A 23616-nucleotide genomic window follows, 5' to 3' on the forward strand; every position below is an offset into this window, starting at 1 on the left:
CAACATAAGCCTTCAGAAGAGTAAGAGGAGACATGATCGAACTATATAAAATTATTAATGGATTATACGATCAGGAATGCTGCAATGCAGTAGTGTTATGGGAAGACGCCGCACAACGACACAGCCGTCGAGAAAACTCAAAAACGATATACCCAAAACGCTGTGGGTCCGCTCGTGACGTGTATTGCACTTGACTCTGAACGTTCACTACTACTTTTTGTTTGAAGTTCTTCAACAAATCTTTTATCCAGTTAAGGGTTTCGCCTCCCACACCGAAACTTGAAAGTGTATGTAGTAGCCTTACAGTTATTTCAATCCTGTTCAGTGGTGTGTTTGGTGTTTTCATGGTAATATTTGGGAGTTCTCCCGTCACGTCTTCGACAAAAACTGAGGAGAAGTAATTGTTCAATGTGTCCTCAGCTTCTTGGTCAGATTGTGTATGTTCTCCATTAGTTTGTTCAAGTCTGTTTATGGTTGATTTTGTTTTGCTTTTTGATTTCACGTACTTCCAGAATTTCTTTAGATTGGTTTTAATCTCATCAGCCAGTTTGTGTTCGTGTACATAGTTTGATCGCCTGATGTTAGCTGTTTCCTCGTTTCTTGCTTGCTTGAATTGGTTGAAGTTTTCAGCCGTCTTACAATGGAGGTATTTTTTTAATGTTTCTTGTGGATTGATTCAATGGTCTTGTGGTCGAGTGGTCTCTTAGAGTTACATTGGAATTGCTTGTTCTCTGGTACGTGTTTCTTTACAATATTTGATAGGTTATCAACAAAACAGTTCCAAGCTTCCTCCGTGTTGAGACAGTTGTCGAATTTAAACCAGTCAGCTTGTGCAAGATCCTCTTATATTGCAGAGTAATTCCCCTTATGAAGTTTCTAATTTGTTGTGCATTATATGGCTCAATTTCGACATAGCAGTTGAGTGTAAGAGACATGGTGATGCGGTCACTCTTCACTATAACGGGGAGATAGGTTACGTCTCTCTTGTTTAGCACATTTTCTTCATTAACAAGTATGATGTCGGGTTAGGAGGGTACATTCCCTTCCTTAAATCTGGTCGGTTTGTCGACACATTGGAAAAGAAAAAGGTCCTGTATATTTTCCAGAAAAATAGATGCAGGGTGGCTGACGTAGACTGTTGTGTTCATGGTTTCCCAGTTGATCTCTCGATAGTTAAAATCTCCGACTATTATTAGATGTGATGGTTTTTTTATTAGGATGGTCATTGTTTTATTGAGTACTGTTTGGACTACGGTACACACAACATATTATCAGTTTGTCGTTGTTTTTGAGATTTATTTGAAGGCAGGTTGATTTTTGGAATGGTGTAAACTCTATATTTGTAGTCTCGATTTCTTCTTTGGTGTAGATTACAGTACCTCTTTTGCTATGTTCTGGCATATACATAATAATAGACAATACTCATCAACAAGCAGCTAACAGTCTGAATGAAGATTTACGCAAAATATCAAAATGGGCAAATGATTGGGGTATACTTTTCAACCCAGACAAAACTGAATCTTATGTAGTATATAAGAAAATTAAAGCAGTTAACCTACATCCACACCTACTATTTAATGATATCCAGGTAAGTAATATTACAAATCACAATCATCTAGGGGTTTATTCGAATGAACAAGGTAACTGGACACATCATGTACACTTTATTTTTGAAAAGGCATCTAAAAGGGTAAATGTCCTAAGAATGTTAAAATATAAAATGTGTAGAAAGGCACTTGAAATATTGTATACTACACTTATCAGACCTATTCTAGAGTATGCTTGTGTTATATGGGATAACTGTACAAGACCATAAAAGATCTCTTGGAATCTATCCAGCTTGGTGTTGTTAGGATAATTACTGGTCTAAGAAAAGGCACTAGCCATTGTATATTATATAAAGAAACAGGATGGGAAAGTTTACAGAAAAGGGGGATAAACATTAACACATCTCTTTCTTTAAAATAACAAATAAAATAACCCCAACTTATCAACATGAAATTATTCGACCATATATATTAAACCCAGAAGAAAATACACACAATCTTGGGCACTCAAGAAGTTTCAATGTGCCTCTTCCTAGAACCACGCTATATGCTAATAGTTTTTTTCCCAGTATGATGAACATATGAAACAGTGCCGATAATAACTTAACTAATATAACTACTCTTATTACTTTTAAAAAGGAAATACAAAAGACGATTGTAGGGGACACAGAACAAAATGTATTTAAATACTCTGGTTCACGAAAAAGTAATATATCAATGTGACATTAAGAAATGGTGCTGGTCAACTTAACTATGATCTGTTTAAAGATTACTTGAAAAATAGTCCAAACTGTCCTTGTAGTTACGCAATTTAAAACTCTTACCATTTCTTTTTTGAATTTCCTCTCTATACAGATGAACGAAAAACTCTTATGCATGATCTTATATTAAATTATGTTGATTTCCATAATACAATATCTTTAAATACTATTCTAAATGGTAACACTTATAATACTGATTTACAGAACAACCAATTGATGGATTGTGTGCATAAATACGTTAATGCTACAGGACGGTTCAAATAGATTAAATTAAGTTAAATATACAAGCTGTATGTGGTTGACGTATTGTTTGTATTCTGTAAGATAAGTTCATTATTTCTGTTGATAGTGGATAATTATATATATATTTATATAATTATATATTTATATATAATATACCAATGTTAATTGACCACCGGGCAACAAATGCCCAGGGACTTTATGTGGTCATGACACCTAAGGTATGACGGAGTAATGTAAATCAATAGTTATAATTTATTTAATTATTGAAAAACTAATGATATATTATGAAATACCAAAATGCCATATATTTGTATCCTTTGAACTAGTGTACTTTGTTATCATATGTAATGCCCAACTGCACATTAATTTAAATAAAATATAAACTACATTAAATAAACCAACAAACCCATGCCAGTAGAAGCATATGTGGTGTTAGAGTGTATGAGTGTGTGTTCGAGATTTTCTTGCGTTCTTATATAATTAGTTATATTTTCTATTTGTGGTTTTTTTCTGTTTTCTTTTAGTTCATTTTCTATTTGATTTTCCAACTCATCTCAAGGCATGGCTTCAAATAAGTCCTGGTACATTTTTTATCAGCTTACATGCATGTATCAGTTTTGCATTATTTCATGTTGCCCATATTTTAGTGGCTCAAGGCTTTCAACAATTTGTATTATGACGTCATATTGCATTTTTGTCACAGGGTGGGGCATTTGGGTGCAGGCGAATTTGGGTGCATGGCGAATTTGCCTGCACTAACGTTAGAGTATGTCCTTAGAATGTTGAGTGTCCAGTGAAAGGTATTTGGTTAATGGTAGGAATTCTGGTAAGGCGAGACAATCCTCACCATTACACATGTAATCAAAGTGAATGTCCAAAAAAGTGGTAACTTAACCAGAACCCTCCTGGAACATACTGAACACCTTTTCCAAAATTCTTAGCAGCCAGTACTCAGTGCTTGGCAGTCAAGTTGTGTTATCTTAAGTTGTAATTTTAAAGTTATCTTATCTTAAAACGTACGCTGTATAATACAAAAAAAAATCGATATATGGTTTTGGTGTATAATTTTTGTCTTTTATCGTTTAAATAATTTTAGTGTGATAATTTTTTGAGTTGAATTGACAGAACTTGGAGCAAAATAACTATTCGATGGCCAAGTGAAATAAGCCTATGAAAATTATATGTACCCAAATTGATACTTTTCAAAGTTTTTATATACATTGCATTCCAGAATAGTTTGACCTTTATGCGTCATGCCGTTTGAATGACATGTTTTGTAATAGTCATATTTACATTGGCATTTCAGAAGCTTGTCGTAATGATTATTTATGACATGGCGAGTCTACTTTTAGGTTTTGAGATGGTCTCTCAAGCGGAGGCTTATAATAATCTTCAAGGTGTTCCGAAAGGAATGTTTTGGGAAAATGGCTACACAGGTAATGCGGAGTCAGAGTGGTGGAAGTATTTCACTTATTGTTGCATGACTGAAGTTTCAGAGTCCGTTTTTTAGAGTGAAATATGTTGTTGATATATTGAAGTTATATTTTCTTCGCAGAAATTGTCTGTCCATAGATCCTTTTACTGTATAATGTATTTGAACTCGAAGTGCGTCTGCTGGAGTGCTGCAGAGCTTTGCATGGGCCGAGATGGTACAACATTCACCGAGACAGTATCGGTTACTGTCTTGCTGTGGTTATCTTCTATTTCTATGACACATGTTGTATATTATCACAATTGGCCTAGTTAGTGTGTGCTGTAGTCCAACAAATACTGAAATCATGCGATTTTTTCACGGGCCTGCAATATCCATTTAGGCAACTACCAAGACTGCATCCTCAGCTATTGCTCAACACTTAAAAATAACACCGTCACAGAGAAAATCTACAGTGTATGCCTAGTGTAAGGTTCAAGGCAATGTAGTAATGGACAAAATTGTTAAGATGGGGTGTGTTGTGTTTTCGTGATATTTAGGATATTCACAAATATAGACTAACGTTATACGTATTAACCAAACATCTGTATATAAAAAAAAAGTGTCAAGATCGTTTTTGGTTTGGTTTTATTTTGTTTAACATCCTACAGTTAAGGACATGTCTCCAGGTGTGTTGTGTAAGCGTGCATGCTAGAGACAGGGTATGTCAGTGTACTTGCCTCCTTGTGATAGCGCAGATCTGATGCCCACTTTAATTTATAGTGCTGTCTCATAGAAATACCATGCCGAAGGCACTCAGCATAGCATTCCCCCTAGTCACATTATACTGACAATGTTAACAGGTAAACCAGTTGTCAATACCCTAAATGCTGAATGTTAAGCAGGGAATAACAACTGCCATTTTTAAGGACTTTGGTATGTCCCGGCCTGGAGACAGTACCTTATGCCTTCTTCATGCACCTGGGCAAACGTTCAATATAAAAGTCAAAAGTGAAGTGTTCCTAAGAAAGGTGCAAGGAAAAGAAGATTAGTTAGAAGTAGAAAGAAATATAAATATCCCAGTTATTGCAATGGGTGCAGCAGATTTGTTTTGGTCGCTTTTTGTCCCTATGTAAAGGGCACAAAAGCAAATCCCCAATTCTGCAGGGGTTCCAACATTAGTCGCCTCTTACGATACACATGCGGTGGGTAACAGCAGATTTATTCTTTTTGTGATCCTCCACTTGCATGGGTGGTGCAACTGCAAGATGCTTCCAATTCACATCTGATTTCATAATAGAAAATGACATATTGTTGCTGGTGAATGTTACTTTTCAACGACACATGTATAAACTGTCAATTTTGGACATTACCAATTGATTAAAAGCTGCCACCACACATTTGACCAGAACAAAAATGCAGTATATAGGAGCTAGGTAATATACACAAAATGCATCAAAAAAGACAACAATTGTTAAATAAAAATAAAAGGTGACAAGGTGTTATGAGAGGGTAGGGGGTCACCGACAGGTGAGATTTAGGTTTTGAAAACAAAACAAAAAGCAAGTCTTACTGCAACGCTGGAATATCTAGTTTGCCAGTCTGTATTATCCCCTCATATTCTTAGTCTGCTACATTATCTTAAGGTTTAAATGTAATATATTAAATGCTTTATGACCAATATAAAAACAATTTTATGTATTGTACAATAATACAACATGACTCATTGTGTAAATTGGTGGATGATCAGGTATTCTAAACTCCTCTGAAGTGTTGTACAACTTTATGAATAAGTGGCCTTGAATTTACATGACAACAGCAGGATTGTTTACATTGCATAACAAATCATCCAAACCACAAATGTTGCATAGAAAGGCAATATGATTATGTTTACAGAGAAAAACAGGAAGTGATACATAGAAGTCAGATTCACAATATAAGTAGGTAATGATACATGTATATCAGTTACATTAACAAGTTCTTGGTTTAAGTGGACTTTTGAGGTCAAAGGTTAAAATCACAGGGTCATAGAAATGCATACAAATATCTCTTAGGACTGTGTCTGAGAAAAAGATGGAAAGCTTGGTGTCCTATATATAGGTCTGTAAATGGTTTTAATCTTACCAATATCATTACGGATAAATGTTAGTATATATATTCCAAATCTACATTGAAATCTTTTTTCCTTTTCCCTTTTTTTATGATAAAATAGACATCAGGCATAAAGCAGTTTATCATGTTCTATTGCTATTCTGGAAATAATGTGAAATAATTTTATTTTGCAATAATGAATCCTGCCGCCACAGTTTTTCTAGATGCTTGATCAGCTAGGAGTCAAATCTAGGACTATGGATCACTAGTCCAATGCTCTGGAGCTAAGAGCTTGAGCAAATCATAGTAGAAAATTCCTTTATCAGTCGGTAATAATGACGTGACATCAGCTTAGAAAGGAATCTGATTAAGATTTCAAACCTTGAAAAAGTTTCAGAACAGCATATAATGGCCTGAACTTTGTATTATAGTTATGTAAATCATTTTCATTATAAGCAATAATTTACACCTTTAAAAAAAAGTTGTTTATTTTCAGAGTGTTGATGACGTGATCGTGTGCCTGATGTCAATGGGCTTTGACTGGCAGGATGCACAAGATGCTATTCAATCAGGGAAGATTGCTGTAGAGGCAGCAGTGGAATGGTACTCATGCAGATAATTAACTTGGTCAAGAAAGTCATAAAAGTCTAACACTCATTTTTCGAGACTCTGATTATTGTTTAGTACAGTTCCAGTATCTTTGTGTTCACCTTATTGAGTTAGTTTTTAAGAACATTTGATTGTAGACATATTCTGAAGTATTCTTTTACTAAATGTTACATTTTTACTGTATATGCATTTACATTGTATATACAGTAGAAATGTGTTCACTAATTTTACTTGATTAAAGACTAGTGACACTTTCTTTAGGACAAAATGTTTGCAAATGTATTGCATCTTATAATCTGATCTTCCCATGATATTTATAGATCAAGCAATAATCAGATCATCATTGTACATGTATAACTAAAATGTTGATACAGCTTTAAAAGATGTTTTATTACAATTTATCTATATAATGTCAGGTTGATTGCTGGTAAACCAGGATACCAGAAGGTGTCAGATGGAGCACCAAGTCTCAAACTACGACAGGTATGTGTTACCAATGTTATCTTTTGAATGTACATAAGGGAATATAGCATAGTATCACATATGGCTTATTAATTGCCCATGATACTTTTAGTACAAACAACAATCAGTTCACCATTGTAAAAGGCTGGAATAAAGATAATTCCTAGAATGATAAACAGTTGTACATGTATTAAATAGGTATTGAGAGTTATTTCTGTAACCCAGTTGAATCAAGTTAATGTCACAAAACTAGCCCCTGTCAATTTGAGGTCACGAATGCTTCACAGTATTTGAATCTCTGTGTGCTGGTATGGGTTGGTTCAACTCGCTGATGTCAGGGGCAACATATGTCATACCTCTAAACAGAGTCTTAATATAATTGTATTGATATGATCTAATTCAGAACAGCCCTAGCTTGCTAAAAGCATTGACTGCTGTTAATTCTTTTTATCCCCCTCTCTCCGAAACAGGAGATATTAATTTGGGTTTGTCAGTCAGTCTGTCTGTCTGTCTGTCACGCTTCGTGCAATAACTGCAACAAATGTTAACCGATTTTCTTCAAACTTGGTAACAGGGTTATATGCCTTAAGGGCTTGGCCAAGTTCGATGACCACTTTCAGCGGACTTTATTTGGCGGAGAAAATGGCCCCTTGAATAACAAAAAACATCATTATCTGCCGTTTCCGTGCAATAACTGCAACAAATGTTAACCAATTTTCTTTAAACTTGGTACCAGGGTTAAATGCCTTAAGGGCTCAACCAAGTTCCGCTTAATAACTCTAGCAAATATTAGCCAAATTCCTTCAAACTTGATAACAATTTTTGTGTTCCTCTGTCTTTCCACCCATCTCGTGCACTCTTTGGTTTTCGTGTGATAATTGCTGTAGATGTTGTTCAGATATTTCAACCAAATTCTGTATGCACATCTGACTCATGCTAAGTTTGTCAACTGATGTTATTTGTGCATATTTATGGATAATTAATGAGGTTAGTAAATTCTGATGGATTAGATTAAACGATTACTAAGTAATTTACACCGTAATACCTACATGTTTAAAAAAAGTCTAACTTCTGTAAAAGGCATTTTTTTTTTCTTTGAGTTTCAAGCTATACATTATATCTCAACAGCACAATACTCACATGTTAAATCTAACCTCAATAATGTTTACCTACAATATGTCCTGCAAGCGGGGGATATAAATTCCACGAATTTGCTTGTTAAAGTTTGTATTTGAAACAAAACAAAAATAAATAAAGTTTTAGAGAAATAGGAGATACATTGTGAAAGTTGTTACTGTTCTGAAAACGTTCATGACACATATATACAAGCATTGGGATTAAACATAATTGTTTTCTTCATTTTAGGATGGGTCTAGCTTCAAAGAAGGTGCAAACCCATTTGCTAGTTCTGAAACAAGGCCATTGGACCCTGCTACAGTTGACGAACAGGAAATGAGCCAGTCAGATGGGCAAGGTCAAAGTTCAGTCGAGGATGAAACTCAATCAGTACTCAGCAGACTACATTTGAGTGAGAAGCAAAGAAAATCCAAGCAGAGGTTTGAAATGAAACAGATGGATGAGGCCAGACAGGATGCCCTGAAAGATAAACAGAGACGGAAAAGGGTATATATTATAAAGTAGTTTGGTTAAAGTGTAGAACATATTGTCATATAGTGTTCGCTAATGCAATTCGTGGAGTATGTCCAGAAAGCCAATGTTGTTATGAACTCATGAATGTTGAAAAATAAATTTCATTCCATAATGAACTACATCTATATTAGTAATGTAATGCATAATGAAAAAATACTTGGTTAATGTCACTGAAAAATAAGGCTGATATTGAAGAAATTGTCAAAACTTGGGCAATATAATATTGTCCCTCAAATCCTTATATTTGACAGCAGCCTGATATCTTAAAGTGTGCCATATCTAATGTTCTCACAATAACTTCTGTCCTTGCATGCATCCCTAGAAAATGATGCACATATGCATTATTTTCTGTGTGGTATATTTTGTTATTGTAAAGAAATACAGAACGACATTTAATCAATAAAGATATACTCATTTATCAGTAATTTTTTAAATTGGATCTGTTATTAGGCAGATGTCTATCATATTGGTCCTTGGCCTTCTGCTTTGGACCAATATGTTAGACAAAGTCATCATAAACTGCGCCGTTACAAAAATCACTGACTACCCATTATAATCACACTTTAATTTAAGGCTGTGGGTATAGGGAGATTATATAAGGTTTGTGTCCTTGGAAATTACAAGCTTATGTATTAATAAAGGTGAGATACATTTCCTATATATTATAACTACAGTTATGTTTTTCTTTGCATTTAAGTTTTTGGTGTCAGTGGGTATTGAGACAATATGGCAATGGCTGAACTCTACGAGACATTACAAGGGGAGATAATTTAGAAATAAATTTGTGTTAAGAGAGAAAATATAGCTTGTTATTAATGGAGATATATAATATAAGACTTAATAATAGTAAGCTTTGTAATATAAATAAAAATAATAGATTACAGTTTTTTCAAATCTATTTACATTGGGTTTGAGGTGCTATGAAAAACATACGGTAGGTTTACAGGTTGGTTTGGTTTTGTAGTTTGGTTAATTTGGTTTAGCGTCCTACTAACATCTGAAGTCATTTAAGGTGTTTTACTAATAAGATACATATTTTAAGATATGTTATATCTTCAGGATCATGCAAGGGTCCTTAAAGAGATAGCTGATGATAGAGAGAAGCAGAAAATGTTTCATCAAGGAGGCACGGCAGAAACTCCACCAACTGAGAAAAGCCCCAGTCCTGCCCAGGACAGTGCACCTGTGGAAAAGACACCACCTGTCAAAACCTCCACCCCAGCTGGTGGCAAATGTCTGCTACAGGTTAGGCAGATAGGAACTGAAGCTTACAGGAGCAGAACATTTTCCTGAAAGTTCAATCTTAAATATAATTTAGTTTGATTTAAACTTGTTTTTTATTTTTGTAATTTTTAAAAACAATACCTTTATACTATTTTAATTAAGCATGATATAAAGTGTACAGACAAAAAAAATCCCAAGAAAAGTTTGTTTTCAGTCAAATACATACAAATACATTCTTTACAGGCAAGTCAATTGTATGTCACAAAATCTCGTGTAAAATAGAAATGCTTAATTAACTATTGCTGTGAAGTATATGCATCTTTAATAAATTTCATTTTTTTTCTGAAATTAATTGTAAGCTGCTAATATTTGTAAAGTCACCAGTTTTTAATGTCTTTTGTTTTTTGTGTCTGCTTGTTCAGATCAGGATGATGGATGGTGGGTCTGTACGCCAGTCCTTTCCTGCCTCTGCTGGACTGAAGGAAGTTTGGCAGTTTGTGAAAACACATCAGAAAAGCTCCCTCAATGGAATGTGTTTGATTCAGGTACATCATAAACAAATACAGCACAGTTTTCTGTACACAATTGCATAGGAAAGTCAAATATTGACAGGTTAAAAGATAACATCTATCCAGTATTTATGCTTACAGTGATATGGTGTTGTAGCCTTTATTAAATGTCGATTTGATACAAACTGTTATTACTACTAGATTCACTAGCACAGAGGTTATCTTTAAGGTGAATAAAGAGCCACTAGCCTAGTGTAATTTAACATCAAACTAGCCCAACTATTGAATTTGTTTGGTATTTGTTTTCAAGATTTTTGAAGTATTATAAATACTAAATACTAAATTGTAAATATAAAAAAGAAGCCACTGGTTTTCAGGCTTGCTTCACCAAAAATTAATGGCCATGGTGTGGCAACCCAGTCACTGAATTTATTTCCATATTGTGTACAATATGCTGTATTTTTTCTAATCAATCAAAGTTTTAATTATTATTATTTGAATTTTCTTGGTCAGCCATTTCCTCACAGAGAATTAGGGGAACCTGACATGGAAACATCCCTACAGGACCTCGGCCTGACTCCTTCAGGGTCAGTGGTTCTGAGGAAAATAGAGAAGAAAGAGGCAGCCTCCAAAACTACAGGTCAGTACTGAAGGGGAGAACAGGATTAGGGAAATCATTTAATGTTGATAATTAAGTCTTAAGGTTTGAAGGGTTTATTTAATGGAAGTCATGTTATAAAACTTCATCTAGGAGGTTTCAATAATACCATATATCTTCATATATATATATCATTATATACTGTTCTATGAAAAATTGGTCTTGTGTCATCCTCATTTAAGTAAAATGCAAGTTTATTTGCCAGTCAAATATTTCAAATAGGAATAAAACAAAGTGGTGATTAATCACTAGAAAATATGGTTACAGATCTCCGTTTTGATGACATTAACATGTTTCTTAAATTCATCAGAAATGGATACAGAGGAATCCGAAGGTGCTACAGGATCTAACAAGTTCAGTGGTTTGACCTATGGCACACCAGGGGCCAAGGGAGGTTCCACTGGACTCAGGTCCCTTGGGGGCCAGGGGCCACCTCCAATGCTGCCACCAACATTTGGTGTTGATGGAGGTGGATGTGGTTTTGGGGGGCCACAAAACCTACCTCCTGGAATGCCACAGATGCCACCTGTTTTGGGAATTAACCCACTAGGCATGCCCGACATAGTGCCTGGGCCATCACAGTCCTGGGGTCAAGGTCATGTTCTTGGACAGGAAGATGATCAGCCAGTTCTGCCAGATTTAGGTATGTTACAAAAGTGATTCCTGCAGTGTCCTGGATCATGTAGATCAGTACCAGTCTCCCTCTTTTTATTAACCACCATATTAAATGTAAAGACTCTAGCAACTTCATTCGTTGACAGATTTTGATCAAACTTTATACAAGGGTCAAGTATGAGAATACCTCTGACATGTCTGTGTTTTAATTTAGGATTCCAAGTTAAGGTCAAGGCCAAGATCACTATAATTGTGATTTGATATATAGAAAAGCATCAACCAATTCAGTGTCATCAGTCTATCAACTTTATTTCATGACAGATTTTGATAAAAAATTATACAAAGGTCAGGTATGATTATACCTCCGACATCATCGTTTTTAGGGGTTCGAAGGTTAAGGCCAAGATCACTTACTTTATATAGAAAGTCATCAAACGATTAAGTGTTATCACTCTAGCTACTTCAATTATTAACAGATTTTGATCAAAGTTGATAGATTTCAGATATGAGCCTGGCAAGTCAAATTGTACATGCAATGCCATTAGTGGAACTGATATATACAATGTAATTAAACCAAGTATGTTTTGACAGATTCTTTCTTAACAAATGTCTGTGAAACTTTGTTGAGATTGAAATTTTGAAATTTACAAAGGTTATCTTCCTCACCATGTTTTTTTGTTTGGTGATGTCAATTGTTTCCTTGCCTGCGGTTGATCTAGGTGAGGGTGCTGAACCAGACGAGGATGCTGACGATGATGAGGGACCGGACGTTGTCCCTGGACATGATCACTTTGGCCACGGATTTGGAGGAGGTGGAGGTGGTGGTGGCGGCCTCCCCTGGGGTAAGAAAAACCTGTACAAAGTTTAGCAATCAGTTATATTTAATTAACTTCTATTTCAAAGGTGCATCAGTAATTATATTGGAACATATTTATAAGATAATTGTATTGACATAACTCAGAATCATAAGCAAATTAGGGATTTTTCAACATTTAAAATTTAATTACTAGTACCTGCTGCATGTTTCCTTCAGTTGGATTTAAAATGAAGCAGCATGCATATGGCTTATAAACTGATTGTTGTTAAAAGTCATCACTTGAGCAGGGTTCATGTTGTCTATGTGTTATGAAGGTAACAACCTGGGGATGGGCTTTGGAGGAGGTGCCCATGCTGATGAGGCTTTCCAGGGAGTTGGGCAGCGTCTGGTGCCCGAGGGACACCCTCAGCAAGTGGAGAACCACAACAAGTCAGCATGTGAAATGGCATGTAAGAATCAAAGACTCTTCCTATTAAAATGAAATGCTTTCAGTGTTTATAAACTGACGTGTGGTGACAATATAGACCAGCAACTGAAATAGTCCGAGTCTTATGACAGATTTTACCCCATTTCACTTCCACCATCTAAAAAATCCCCACATTTCCCGATGTGGTAGCTTGAAACATTTATATTTCGCTTACACTATCAGTCGGACTGTCCCATTCAAGGCCACATCAAAAATTAATAATCCAGCTGAACTTTGTCACCAGCAGGTGCTTCCAATTAAAAAAAAAAAGTGAAATGGCTGTATGAAACATGTCAGTGTAAGTAAATGTGCTTGAATAGAGGGTTGTAGGGTTGGTTACTGCCATTAATTTCTCAGTTTCCAATCTATATGGAGAAAGAAGGCCTAGTTAAAGTCTTGGTTTCCACCAGGAGGCAAACCCATGACTCTTGGTGTAATAGCTATTGGTATTAAGTGAATATTGTACTTGAACTGAGCAAAATTATTATTTACGCTTGATGAAATCATGCTTGTTTTATCACAGCTGTGAAAGCAAGAGAGAGATATGCCCAGCCAGCAGCAGCAGCTCCTCTGCCAGCAGACAACCAAGCAGAGGTAGCATCTTCTTCCCTGTTCAGTGTCCAGCCGCTGTTCTCTCACTGCCTTTGTCACCTCTCCAGACGACTCAAGGACCCTCGCAATCAACTCTACTCTCTTGGAGGTCTTTCTGAGAGCCTGGCCCAGAGGCTGCTAGAATATCTAATAAAAAACAAACTCCTAACATCCAAGATACTCAACGCTTTCATCCCATGGTACAGTATATACGATTGATTTCACTGGTTGTTCAAGGAACAGTCAAAAATTTTGCCACAAAGCTTTGGAGGACCTTGTGAGCTGTCCCCCAAAAGGTCACAGAACACCTGTTCTATCTCCAAATTAAAAATGTAAAAAATTCTAGAAAATGCAAAAATCAGTAAAAAAAAAAAGTATGAAGGAATCGATGATGAAAAGTTTGCGTCAAAAAATCAAGTTTGATAAAAACATTTGAACAGTTTCTGAGGAACTCTGTAATTTGTCAATAGTTAAACTCTGAAAGGTGCTGGTTAAAGCCTTGCAACACTTTCAGGTAAGGAAATCATGTGTACATAAAGAGATAGTCAGTGGAGAACATTTTGTTAATTGATTCACCCCTACAACCAAAATAGTTTAAAGAAAAGCAAAACAATATCATTAAAAACAGAGTGAAAAGTGCAAGTACATACTTATCATCCAATGTCAGGAAAATAATCATACCAATATTAAACTGATAAACCGAAGAATTTCATCTCGTGTTACACTTTATACTGTTCTCAAGGAGTTGATAAACTACCACCCACACAAAACATTCCTTGCTTCATCCAATTATTATAGTCCAGGTATGAGGGAAAAACAAATATTTTCCCCAAATACATATACAAAGGAAATAGCTTATAGATATTGTATTATTTAACAAAATATCAACTAAGAAAAAAACCCACTAAAAAGTCTAGATGATGATCTATATTTTATAGACCAAACCATAACATGATTGAGTATTAAAGGAAGATGCGATCGTAGGAGAAAAATATGGCAGTTGCTTGTCGGGGAAAGAAATACATGAATAAACATATTTTTTACATCATTTGTGATGTACTCAATATAAGCTGTTATATGAATGAGGCATAATATATAAACGTATAGAACAGGATGTGACTCCAAAGGAATAGAACCAGTTTTATTTTGCTCCCTACTTATTTGTGCCTGAAAATGCTACTGCCAGAAAGAACAGTGTCTGGTGTACTCCGAACGAAATTGTCTTTAAAATCATTTTACTGTAATCTTCTTTTAGTGTTTTTTTGCACTTTAATTTTTAATATTGTACTAAATTATATTCATATTTATATTTGCACTCATTTAAGTTTCCATATGTTCTAAAATGTTCTAAATTACATATATCCTGAGTGCACCAGTTCATAAATACATCAATCTGTTAAAATTTGATAATACCTGAAAATTTGAATGTACCTAAATTTAGTATTTGAACAGTATATACTCCCCTATTGATTGTCATTATAAGTGTACTGACATCTCATAAAGATATTTCTTGCTCAATATACTTTACACTACTAAGCATTTGTTTCATTTACGTTTCAGTTACCTCCGAAAGCTGATACTAGATTGTTACCCATACGCCTCAAATGAACTGTTGATGTCTGCCAGGTAATAACAGTATAGCTGTAGCTGTAATAGAATCCATCACTCCTGTATGAGTAAGACAGAGAAATCTCAATCCGAGGGTAATGTTATCAGGGTTCGTCTTGAGGTTAAGTACAGAACCTCAAAAATCTTATCCCAAAGGTTGAAAGTTATCTGTCTACATCACACAGGCCTAGGGGAGACAATGTTTTTTTTTTAACTCAACAAAGGACCAGTGAGCTTATGTCATGGTGCGGCGTCCGGTGTCTTTACACTACTAGTCATGAATCACTGAGCAGATTTCAACAAAATTTGGTGTGAAGCATACTTGGGTGAAGAAGAACCAATTTTGTATAAACGGTGGGTCTGGCTCCCCAAGGGGCCTGAGGGGCGGGGCCAAATAGGGGGAATATTGCAAATTCTTTAAAATCCTTCTTTTGTAGAAATGAAAGGATTTGGTGTGGAGCATCCTTGGGTGAAGGGGAACCAATTTTGTATAAACGATGGGTCTTGCCCCCCAGGGGCCTGAGGGGCAGGGCCCAATAGGGGAAATATAGCAAAATTCTTCTTCTAAAATCCTTCTTCTTCTGTAGGAATGAAAGGATTTGGTGTGGAGTATCCTTTGGTGAAGAGAAACCAATTTTGTATAAACAGTGGGTCTGGCCCCCCAGGGGCCTGAGGGGCGGGGCCAAATAGGGGGAATATTGCAAATTCTTTAAAATCCTTCTTCTGTAGAAATGAAAGGATTTGGTGTGGAGCATCCTTGGGTGAAGGGGAACCAATTTTGTATAAAGGATGGGTCTTGCCCCCCAGGGGCCTGAAGGGCAGGGCCCAATAGGGAAAATATAACAAATTATTCTTTAAAATCCTTCTTCTTATGTAGGAATGAAAGGATTTGGTCCATATTTAGTGTGGAGCATCCCTGGGTGAAGGGGAACCAATTTTGTATAAAGGATGGGTCTGGCTTGCCAGGGAGCTGAGGGGCAGGGCCAAATAGGGGGAACATAGCATTTTTTTTTAAATCCTTCTTCTTCTGTAGGAATGAAAGGATTTGGTTCATATTTGGTATGAAGCATCCTTGGGTGAAGAGGAACCAATTTTATATAAATTGTTGGTCTGGCCTCAGAGGGGCCTGACGGGCATGGTCCAATAGGGGAAATATAGCAAGTTATTCTTTAAAATCCTTCTTCTTCTGTTGGAATGAAAGGATTTGGTCCATATTTGGTGTGGAGCATCCTTGGGTGAAGAGGAACAAATTTGGTATAAACGATGGGTCTTGCCTCCCAGGGGCCTAAGGGGCAGGGCCCAATCGGGGAAATATAGCAAATTCTTTAAAATCCTTCTTCTTCCGTAGGAATGAAAGGATTTGGTTCATATTTGGTGTGGAGTATCCTTATGTGAAGAGGAACCAATTTTTCATCAACTGTTGGTCTGACCCCTGGGGGGCAGAGGGTGGGGCCCAATAGGGGAAACAGCAAATTCTTCAAAATCCTCTTTTTACTGTAGAAATGTATATATTCACTACCAGCAACATCTAGCTATTCCAACTTCAATTTTGCTTATGTTTCCAGGTGATCAGCGATACAGGCCCTCTGGGCTTCTTGTTCTCATACACTTTTCTATGATAATTCAAATTATAATTGTGAATCAAACGCACAGTACCGTTATCAATGACACTTGAAATGTGTGACAGAATTGACCACACTGTGCACTTTATGAAGTTTGACATAGATGATGCAATTCTGCTGTTTGTAAAATGAAGTTAAGAGAAAGGAATTTTAGGTATTTACTGCTATGTTGTGCTGTTACTTTTTCCCAACTTCCCAATGTGGGACACAGCTGTAAGGTTTCATTGTTCTATCACTATTCCACATCTCCGTGAACATTTTCAGCTACGAGACAACTTGGCAGCAAAGATTTTGGTTTGGTTTAGTATTGTTTAACGTTCTATCAACGGGTTATCTAAGAACGGCCTCCCCTGTGTGCAAGATGCATGCATGTAGTGTATGCGTGTGTGTTTTGGGAGGCTGCAGCATGTTCGTGTTTGTCTCCTTGTGAAAGCGCGGAACTGATGCCGACTTTATAGTACTACCTCACTGATATATACTGCCGAAGACACCCAGCAGGACACCCCACCCGGTCACATTATACTGACAACAGGCGAACCAGTCGTCCCACTCCTTAATTGCTGAGCGTAGAAACTACCATTTTTACAGACTCTGGTATATTTCAGCCAGTTTCGGCAATGGGGGCAGCAGGTACAGTTCTGACGCCCTACCTGCAGGGTCTGACAGCAAAAGAGGGTTTGGGGATTGGTCAATGAAATAGTTAATTTATTGTATGAAACAAACTTTATCAGATTACAGACAGTTCATTTAACTTTTCTGATATATGATCGAGGGATTATTTTGTCACAAATTTTATCACGTATAATATGTCAATTTGAAAGTGCAGGTAATGTCTGAATTAAAAGCATTTTAATTATCATCATTTTTTATTATTTCATGGTTGAAATTGTTTGATCTTGTTGACACCGTTGCACTCTTTCTGCTGTAGGTTTCATACTCATTTGGTACACCTCAGTCTGCGGTCATGTACGCTTATTACAGATGCTGGTCTCAAACCCCTTGTAGGTAAGAAAGTTATCAATATTACATCAATATTTTCTGCCTCATTCTAGGATTTGATGTACATGTGTGCATAAAATTTGTTGAGGATAATGTACCTCAAATTGTATAATTGGCTTTACAGTCCATAATTGCATTCCAATGAGATTGTGTATTTTGTGACTCATTCAAGAACTTTGTGATAGGAAGAGCATTTTTTCCCATGAATTCTGGATGGGACCTCTTTGTCTCATTTTAAGAAGAAAATATACCAATTGGGAAAGAATTTTTCAGGAGTGAACTGCAAATTTGGGAATTAGGCATAAATATGAAATAGGTTCAGCTGGGATATGGGTCCATTATGGGCCCCAGAAAGCCCCAAGAAAAAAACACTGAAGAGATTATTATCTTGAATAAAACTTATATTTGAGACTGTTTCATATATAGGATATCTGGTGAAACAGTCCTTTTCTTGTCTTGCATGTAAAATATAAATGTTGGCATGTCTAGTGTTAAAAATGATGTTATTGAACTTGTTGATGGACATTCTTATTCACAGTCTTAAAAAAATTAAAACATCTCGACTTGAGCAGTTGTAAGCAGTTATCCAATAAATGTCTGGCTGCCATTATCGGTGAGTAGATCAGTGACAACTGTAGTTTAGTCCATTGAAGAATAAATTTGTTATACTGTCACCATTTGTCTAGAGAAATTCAGGCATTATAAAGTGGATTTTTTCTATATATAGATAAGTAGGATGGAAAATGAAACAAGAGGAATTACATCAAGGTTTTATAAACTGCTCAAAATTGTGTTGCTTGTGAAAGATATATCTATTTTTCAGATTTCATTACCGGTAAAAAGATCAGTATAAAATTGTGTATGTGATAGTGTCCTAGTTGCACTGAAACAGGGGCCTACTGGCAAAATTGATTTGAGAGGAATCTTGTGAATGCAGTACCATTATCAGTGAACATTTACTGGAAAATCATGTCTTTGTCCCGTGATAACTGTTGAATGATGTCTGATGTTTCCTTAAATATACTTGATTGATTGGAAAGGACAGTACTTTCAATTCACAAGTACTTGCAGAAACTGTTACTTTCCATATTTAAAAAAAAATCAGATACACATTTTTTAGCTCACCTACCCGAAGGGCAAGTGACCTTATGCCATGGTGCGGCGTCCGTCGTCTGTCCGTCGTCCGTCTGTCCGGCGTCAACTTTTTACTTTAAACAACTTCTTCTCAATAACCAAAAGGCCCAGGGTACTGATATTAGGCCTGTAGCATGCTAGGATGAAGGGCTACAAAGTTTGTTCAAATAAATGATCTTGACCAATTTTCAAGGTCACTGGGGTCAGATGTCTTAAAATCTTCAAACGACTTCCTTTCAATAGCCAAAAGGCCCAGGGTACTGATATTGGGCCTGTTGCATGCTGGGATGAAGGGCTACCAAGTTTGTAAAAATGAATGATCTTGACCAATTTTCAAGGTCACAGGGGACAAATGTCTTAAAATCTTCAAACAACTTCTTCTCAATAACCAAAAGCCCAGGGAACTGATATTGGCCTGTAGCATGCTGGGATGAAGGGCTTCCAAGTTTGTTCAAATGAATGACCTTGACCCTCTTTCAAGGTCACTGGGGTCAGATGTCTTAAAATCTTCAAACAACTTCTTCTCAATGACCAAAAGGCCCAGGGTACTGATATTGGGCCTGTAGCATGCTGGGATGAAGGGTTACCAAGTTTGTTAAAATGTATGACCTTGACCAACTTTCAAGGTCAAATGGGTCAAATGTCGTAAAATCTTCAAACGACTTCTTCTCAATAACTAAAAGGCCAAGGGTACTGAAATTAGGCCTGTAGCATGCTGGGATGAAGGACTACCAAGTTTGTTCAAATGAATGACATTGATCCACTTTCAACCTGATGTCCTTGTTCGACATTCAAGGTCACAGGCGTCATATGTTTAAATATTTTAATAGGTCCTTATGAATCAAACCCTGATATTCTGCCTGTAGCTGTATTTTAGTCCACTTTTAAGATTACAAGTGTGAGATTAATACCAGGTGAGCGATGCAGGCCCATTGGGCCTCTTGTTCTGGTTTATAATCCTATTTAATGTCAACTTCTAATAGTACAAGAACTGTCACATCATTGAATTGTTATCATAAGCATCCCAGAAGCAGTTTATTCTTTAGTTTGGGTTTACTAATTGACCTGTTTTGTTGCAGAGTTTAAGTGTCTGACAGCACTGTCATTGGAGGAGACAGGAGTTACCGACACAGGGATGATCGAGTATCTAACCTCGTGTCCCACCTGTCTACAGCATCTTAATCTCAACAAAACACAGGTTACAGAGAAACTCATACCACACCTGACAGGTAATCCACATCTATCTTACTGTCTTAGACAACAAAACACAGGTCACAGAGAAACTCATACCACACCTGGCAGGTAATCCACATCTACCTTACTGTCTTAGATAACAAAACACAGGTTACAGAGAAACTCATACCACACCTGAAAGGTAATATCCATCTTCCTTACTGTCTTAGACAACAAAACACAGGTTTCAGAGAAACTCATACCACACCTGACAGGTAATCCCCATCTATCTAACTGTCTTAGACAACAAAACACAGGTTACAGAGACACTCATACCACACCTGACAGGTAATCCACATCTATCTAACTGTCTTAGACAACAAGGAGTTACCGACACAGGGATGATCGAGTATCTAACCTCGTGTCCCACCTGTCTACAGCATCTTAATCTCAACAAAACACAGGTTACAGAGAAACTCATACCACACCTGAAAGGTAATATCCATCTTCCTTACTGTCTTAGACAACAAAACACAGGTTTCAGAGAAACTCATACCACACCTGACAGGTAAGCCACATCTATCTTACTGTCTTAGACAACAAAACACAGGTTACAGTGACACTCATACCACCCCTGACAGGTAATCCACATCTATCTTACTGGCTTAGACAACAAAACACAGGTCACAGAGAAAATCATACCACACCTGGCAGGTAATCCACATCTACCTACTGTCTTAGATAACAAAACACAGGTTACAGAGAAACTCATACCACACCTGACAGCTAATCCACATCTATCTTACTGTCTTAGACAACAAAACACAGGTTACAGTGACACTCATACCACACCTGCCAGGTAATCCACATCTATCTTACTGTCTTAGACAACACAACACAGGTTACAGAGAAACTCATACCACACCTGAAAGGTAATATACATCTACCTTACTGTCTTAGACAACAAAACACAGGTTACAGAGAAACTCATACCACACCTGACAGCTAATCCACATCTATCTTACTGTCTTAGACAACACAACACAGGTTACAGAGAAACTCATACCACACCTGAAAGGTAATATCCATCTTCCTTACTGTCTTAGACAACAAAACACAGGTTTCAGAGAAACTCATACCACACCTGACAGGTAAGCCACATCTATCTTACTGTCTTAGACAACAAAACACAGGTTACAGTGACACTCATACCACCCCTGACAGGTAATCCACATCTATCTAACTGTCTTAGACAACAAAACACAGGTTACAGAGAAGCTCATACCACACCTGACAGGTAATCCACATCTATCTTACTGGCTTAGACAACAAAACACAGGTCACAGAGAAACTCATAACACACCTGACAGGTAATCCACATCTATCTTACTGTCTTAGACAACACAACACAGGTTACAGAGAAACTCATACCACACCTGACAGGTAATCCCCATCTATCTAACTGTCTTAGACAACAAAACACAGGTCACAGAGAAACTCATACCACACCTGACAGGTAATCCCCATCTATCTAACTGTCTTAGACAACAAAACACAGGTTACAGTGACACTCATACCACCCCTGACAGGTAATCCACATCTATCTTACTGGCTTAGACAACAAAACACAGGTCACAGAGAAACTCATAACACACCTGACAGGTAATCCACATCTATCTTAATGTCTTAGACAACAAAACACAGGTCACAGAGAAACTCATACCACACCTGAAAGGTAATCCACATCTACCTTACTGTCTTAGACAACAAAACACAGGTTACAGTGACACTCATACCACCCCTGACAGGTAATCCACATCTATCTAACTGTCTTAGACAACAAAACACAGGTCACAGAGTAACTCATACCACACCTGAAAGGTAATCCACATCTTCTTAACTATCATAAACAACACATGCTTAATTTAAAAGTACAAAGATATTGTTGGCCTTATAATCCTCCCATATTAACATTAAGACCCACTGCATGCTACCATCTCGGCCATCAAGAGTGGTTTATATAAGTTGATTGAACTTGTTTCGCAATTGTTATAAAACAAGTAAAGCTTGATTTAATGTATATCTGGTGTAGCCCTTTGTAATATGATATGATCAAATTCCAGCGAAAATTTGACAGAATGTTTGATCATTGTTAAGTAAAAGAGGGGGGGGGGNNNGGGGGGGGGATAAAAACAGTACCATTCACCATTCAGAACAAATTACCAAGTATGCTGCTTTCATAAATTTATTGTTAAACTCAATTTTTATTTTGCAGACTTGCCAGTCCTTAAAAGCTTGTATTTGGAGCATACGCAGGTAATAGTTTTATCAAACTGTAAGAGAATCATTATTGTACTGAAGATTATTAACATTAGTAGATCAAATGTTATATTACACTACTCATGGTGTTGTCTCCTTGATGCTGTGCCCGAAATATTTGCAATATTACTTTGAAATATTATGAAAACCTGAACACCGCTGAAACTTCAGGCTTTTATAATTTCTGGAAGTTGTTTTAAAACAAATTGGCCGCCAAAAAAACAATTCAGATAATAAATAATTTGATGAAAACAGAGCCATGGAATAATAGAGTAGTTTCCACTTCAGGCTTTAGACAGATATCTCGACCAAAGGGGAAGAGATTCATTGAATGTCTAGTCCAAGACTCTACAGAGAAATATTAGGGTCAAAGCTATTGTGTACCCTACCCTGTCCTTTGGCAATAATCTGATAACAGTAGTTGTAATTTGAGTGTAAATTCCATGCATATTGTGTTTCTGCAGGTTAGTGGGTTGTCAGGGGTACAAGATCTAAACACCTTGGAGACGTTGGATATCGCCCACACCTCCATAGTTACCGATTCCATGTTGTGTGTGTGTCACAGTCGGACACTCCAGTGTCTGGGTATCTCACACACAGAAAATATCAACGGTGATCAGGCCCTGCAGTATATCAAAGGTAACACAAAAAATATCATAATCTTAGCTGTTATAATTAATGCAGTCTCTGTTAAACCTAACAGACTGTGCATCATTGCTGTTAAAAACCAAACCAAAAAGTGTTCACTATGGTATCTGTCCAGCTGAGTTTTATGTACCTGTGCAGAAGTGGTGCATTTTGTTTGTTATTGCCTTCATTGAATTCAAAAGGTTTTGAACTGTCCACATTCTGCTGCATACAAAATACTTACAGTATTATAGGGTGCTCTTAAAGAAAAACCTACAGCTACATGACCCAGCCCAGTGGGTTTTTAGGTCACCTGAGACAAAGTCTCAAGTGACCTTTTGCGATCCCCTTTTGTCCGTCGTCGTCCGTCGTCCGTCGTGCGTCCGTAAACAATTTACATTTTCGACTTCTTCTCCAAAACCCCTGAACCAATTTCAATGAAATTTTGCAGGGACCTTCCATGGACAAAGGTCAACAAAA

The 23616-nt window shown here is 36.8% G+C and overlaps 1 protein-coding gene across 1 annotated transcript in view; it reads left to right on the forward strand.

Annotated features, from left to right (window-relative positions):
- Positions 1 to 3956: 3956 nt before the first annotated feature.
- LOC110466558 overlaps positions 3957 to 23616 on the forward strand; it is a 31401-nt gene continuing 11741 nt past the window's right edge. Inside the window, exons 1-18 of the mRNA XM_021523112.1 lie at positions 3957 to 3987; positions 6550 to 6656; positions 7079 to 7145; positions 8490 to 8747; positions 9834 to 10019; positions 10421 to 10543; positions 11021 to 11147; positions 11476 to 11808; positions 12500 to 12622; positions 12912 to 13046; positions 13587 to 13854; positions 15215 to 15280; positions 17813 to 17889; positions 18422 to 18496; positions 20097 to 20135; positions 20575 to 20685; positions 22466 to 22506; positions 22974 to 23148. Coding sequence (XP_021378787.1) covers positions 3976 to 3987; positions 6550 to 6656; positions 7079 to 7145; positions 8490 to 8747; positions 9834 to 10019; positions 10421 to 10543; positions 11021 to 11147; positions 11476 to 11808; positions 12500 to 12622; positions 12912 to 13046; positions 13587 to 13854; positions 15215 to 15280; positions 17813 to 17889; positions 18422 to 18496; positions 20097 to 20135; positions 20575 to 20685; positions 22466 to 22506; positions 22974 to 23148 — 2323 coding nt within the window. The 5' untranslated portion in view covers positions 3957 to 3975. The remainder of the gene's footprint in view (positions 3988 to 6549; positions 6657 to 7078; positions 7146 to 8489; positions 8748 to 9833; positions 10020 to 10420; positions 10544 to 11020; positions 11148 to 11475; positions 11809 to 12499; positions 12623 to 12911; positions 13047 to 13586; positions 13855 to 15214; positions 15281 to 17812; positions 17890 to 18421; positions 18497 to 20096; positions 20136 to 20574; positions 20686 to 22465; positions 22507 to 22973; positions 23149 to 23616) is intronic.

This window comes from Mizuhopecten yessoensis, unplaced genomic scaffold (genome assembly GCF_002113885.1).
Source record: "Mizuhopecten yessoensis strain PY_sf001 unplaced genomic scaffold, ASM211388v2 scaffold11137, whole genome shotgun sequence".
Lineage (NCBI taxonomy): Eukaryota > Metazoa > Mollusca > Bivalvia > Pectinida > Pectinidae > Mizuhopecten > Mizuhopecten yessoensis.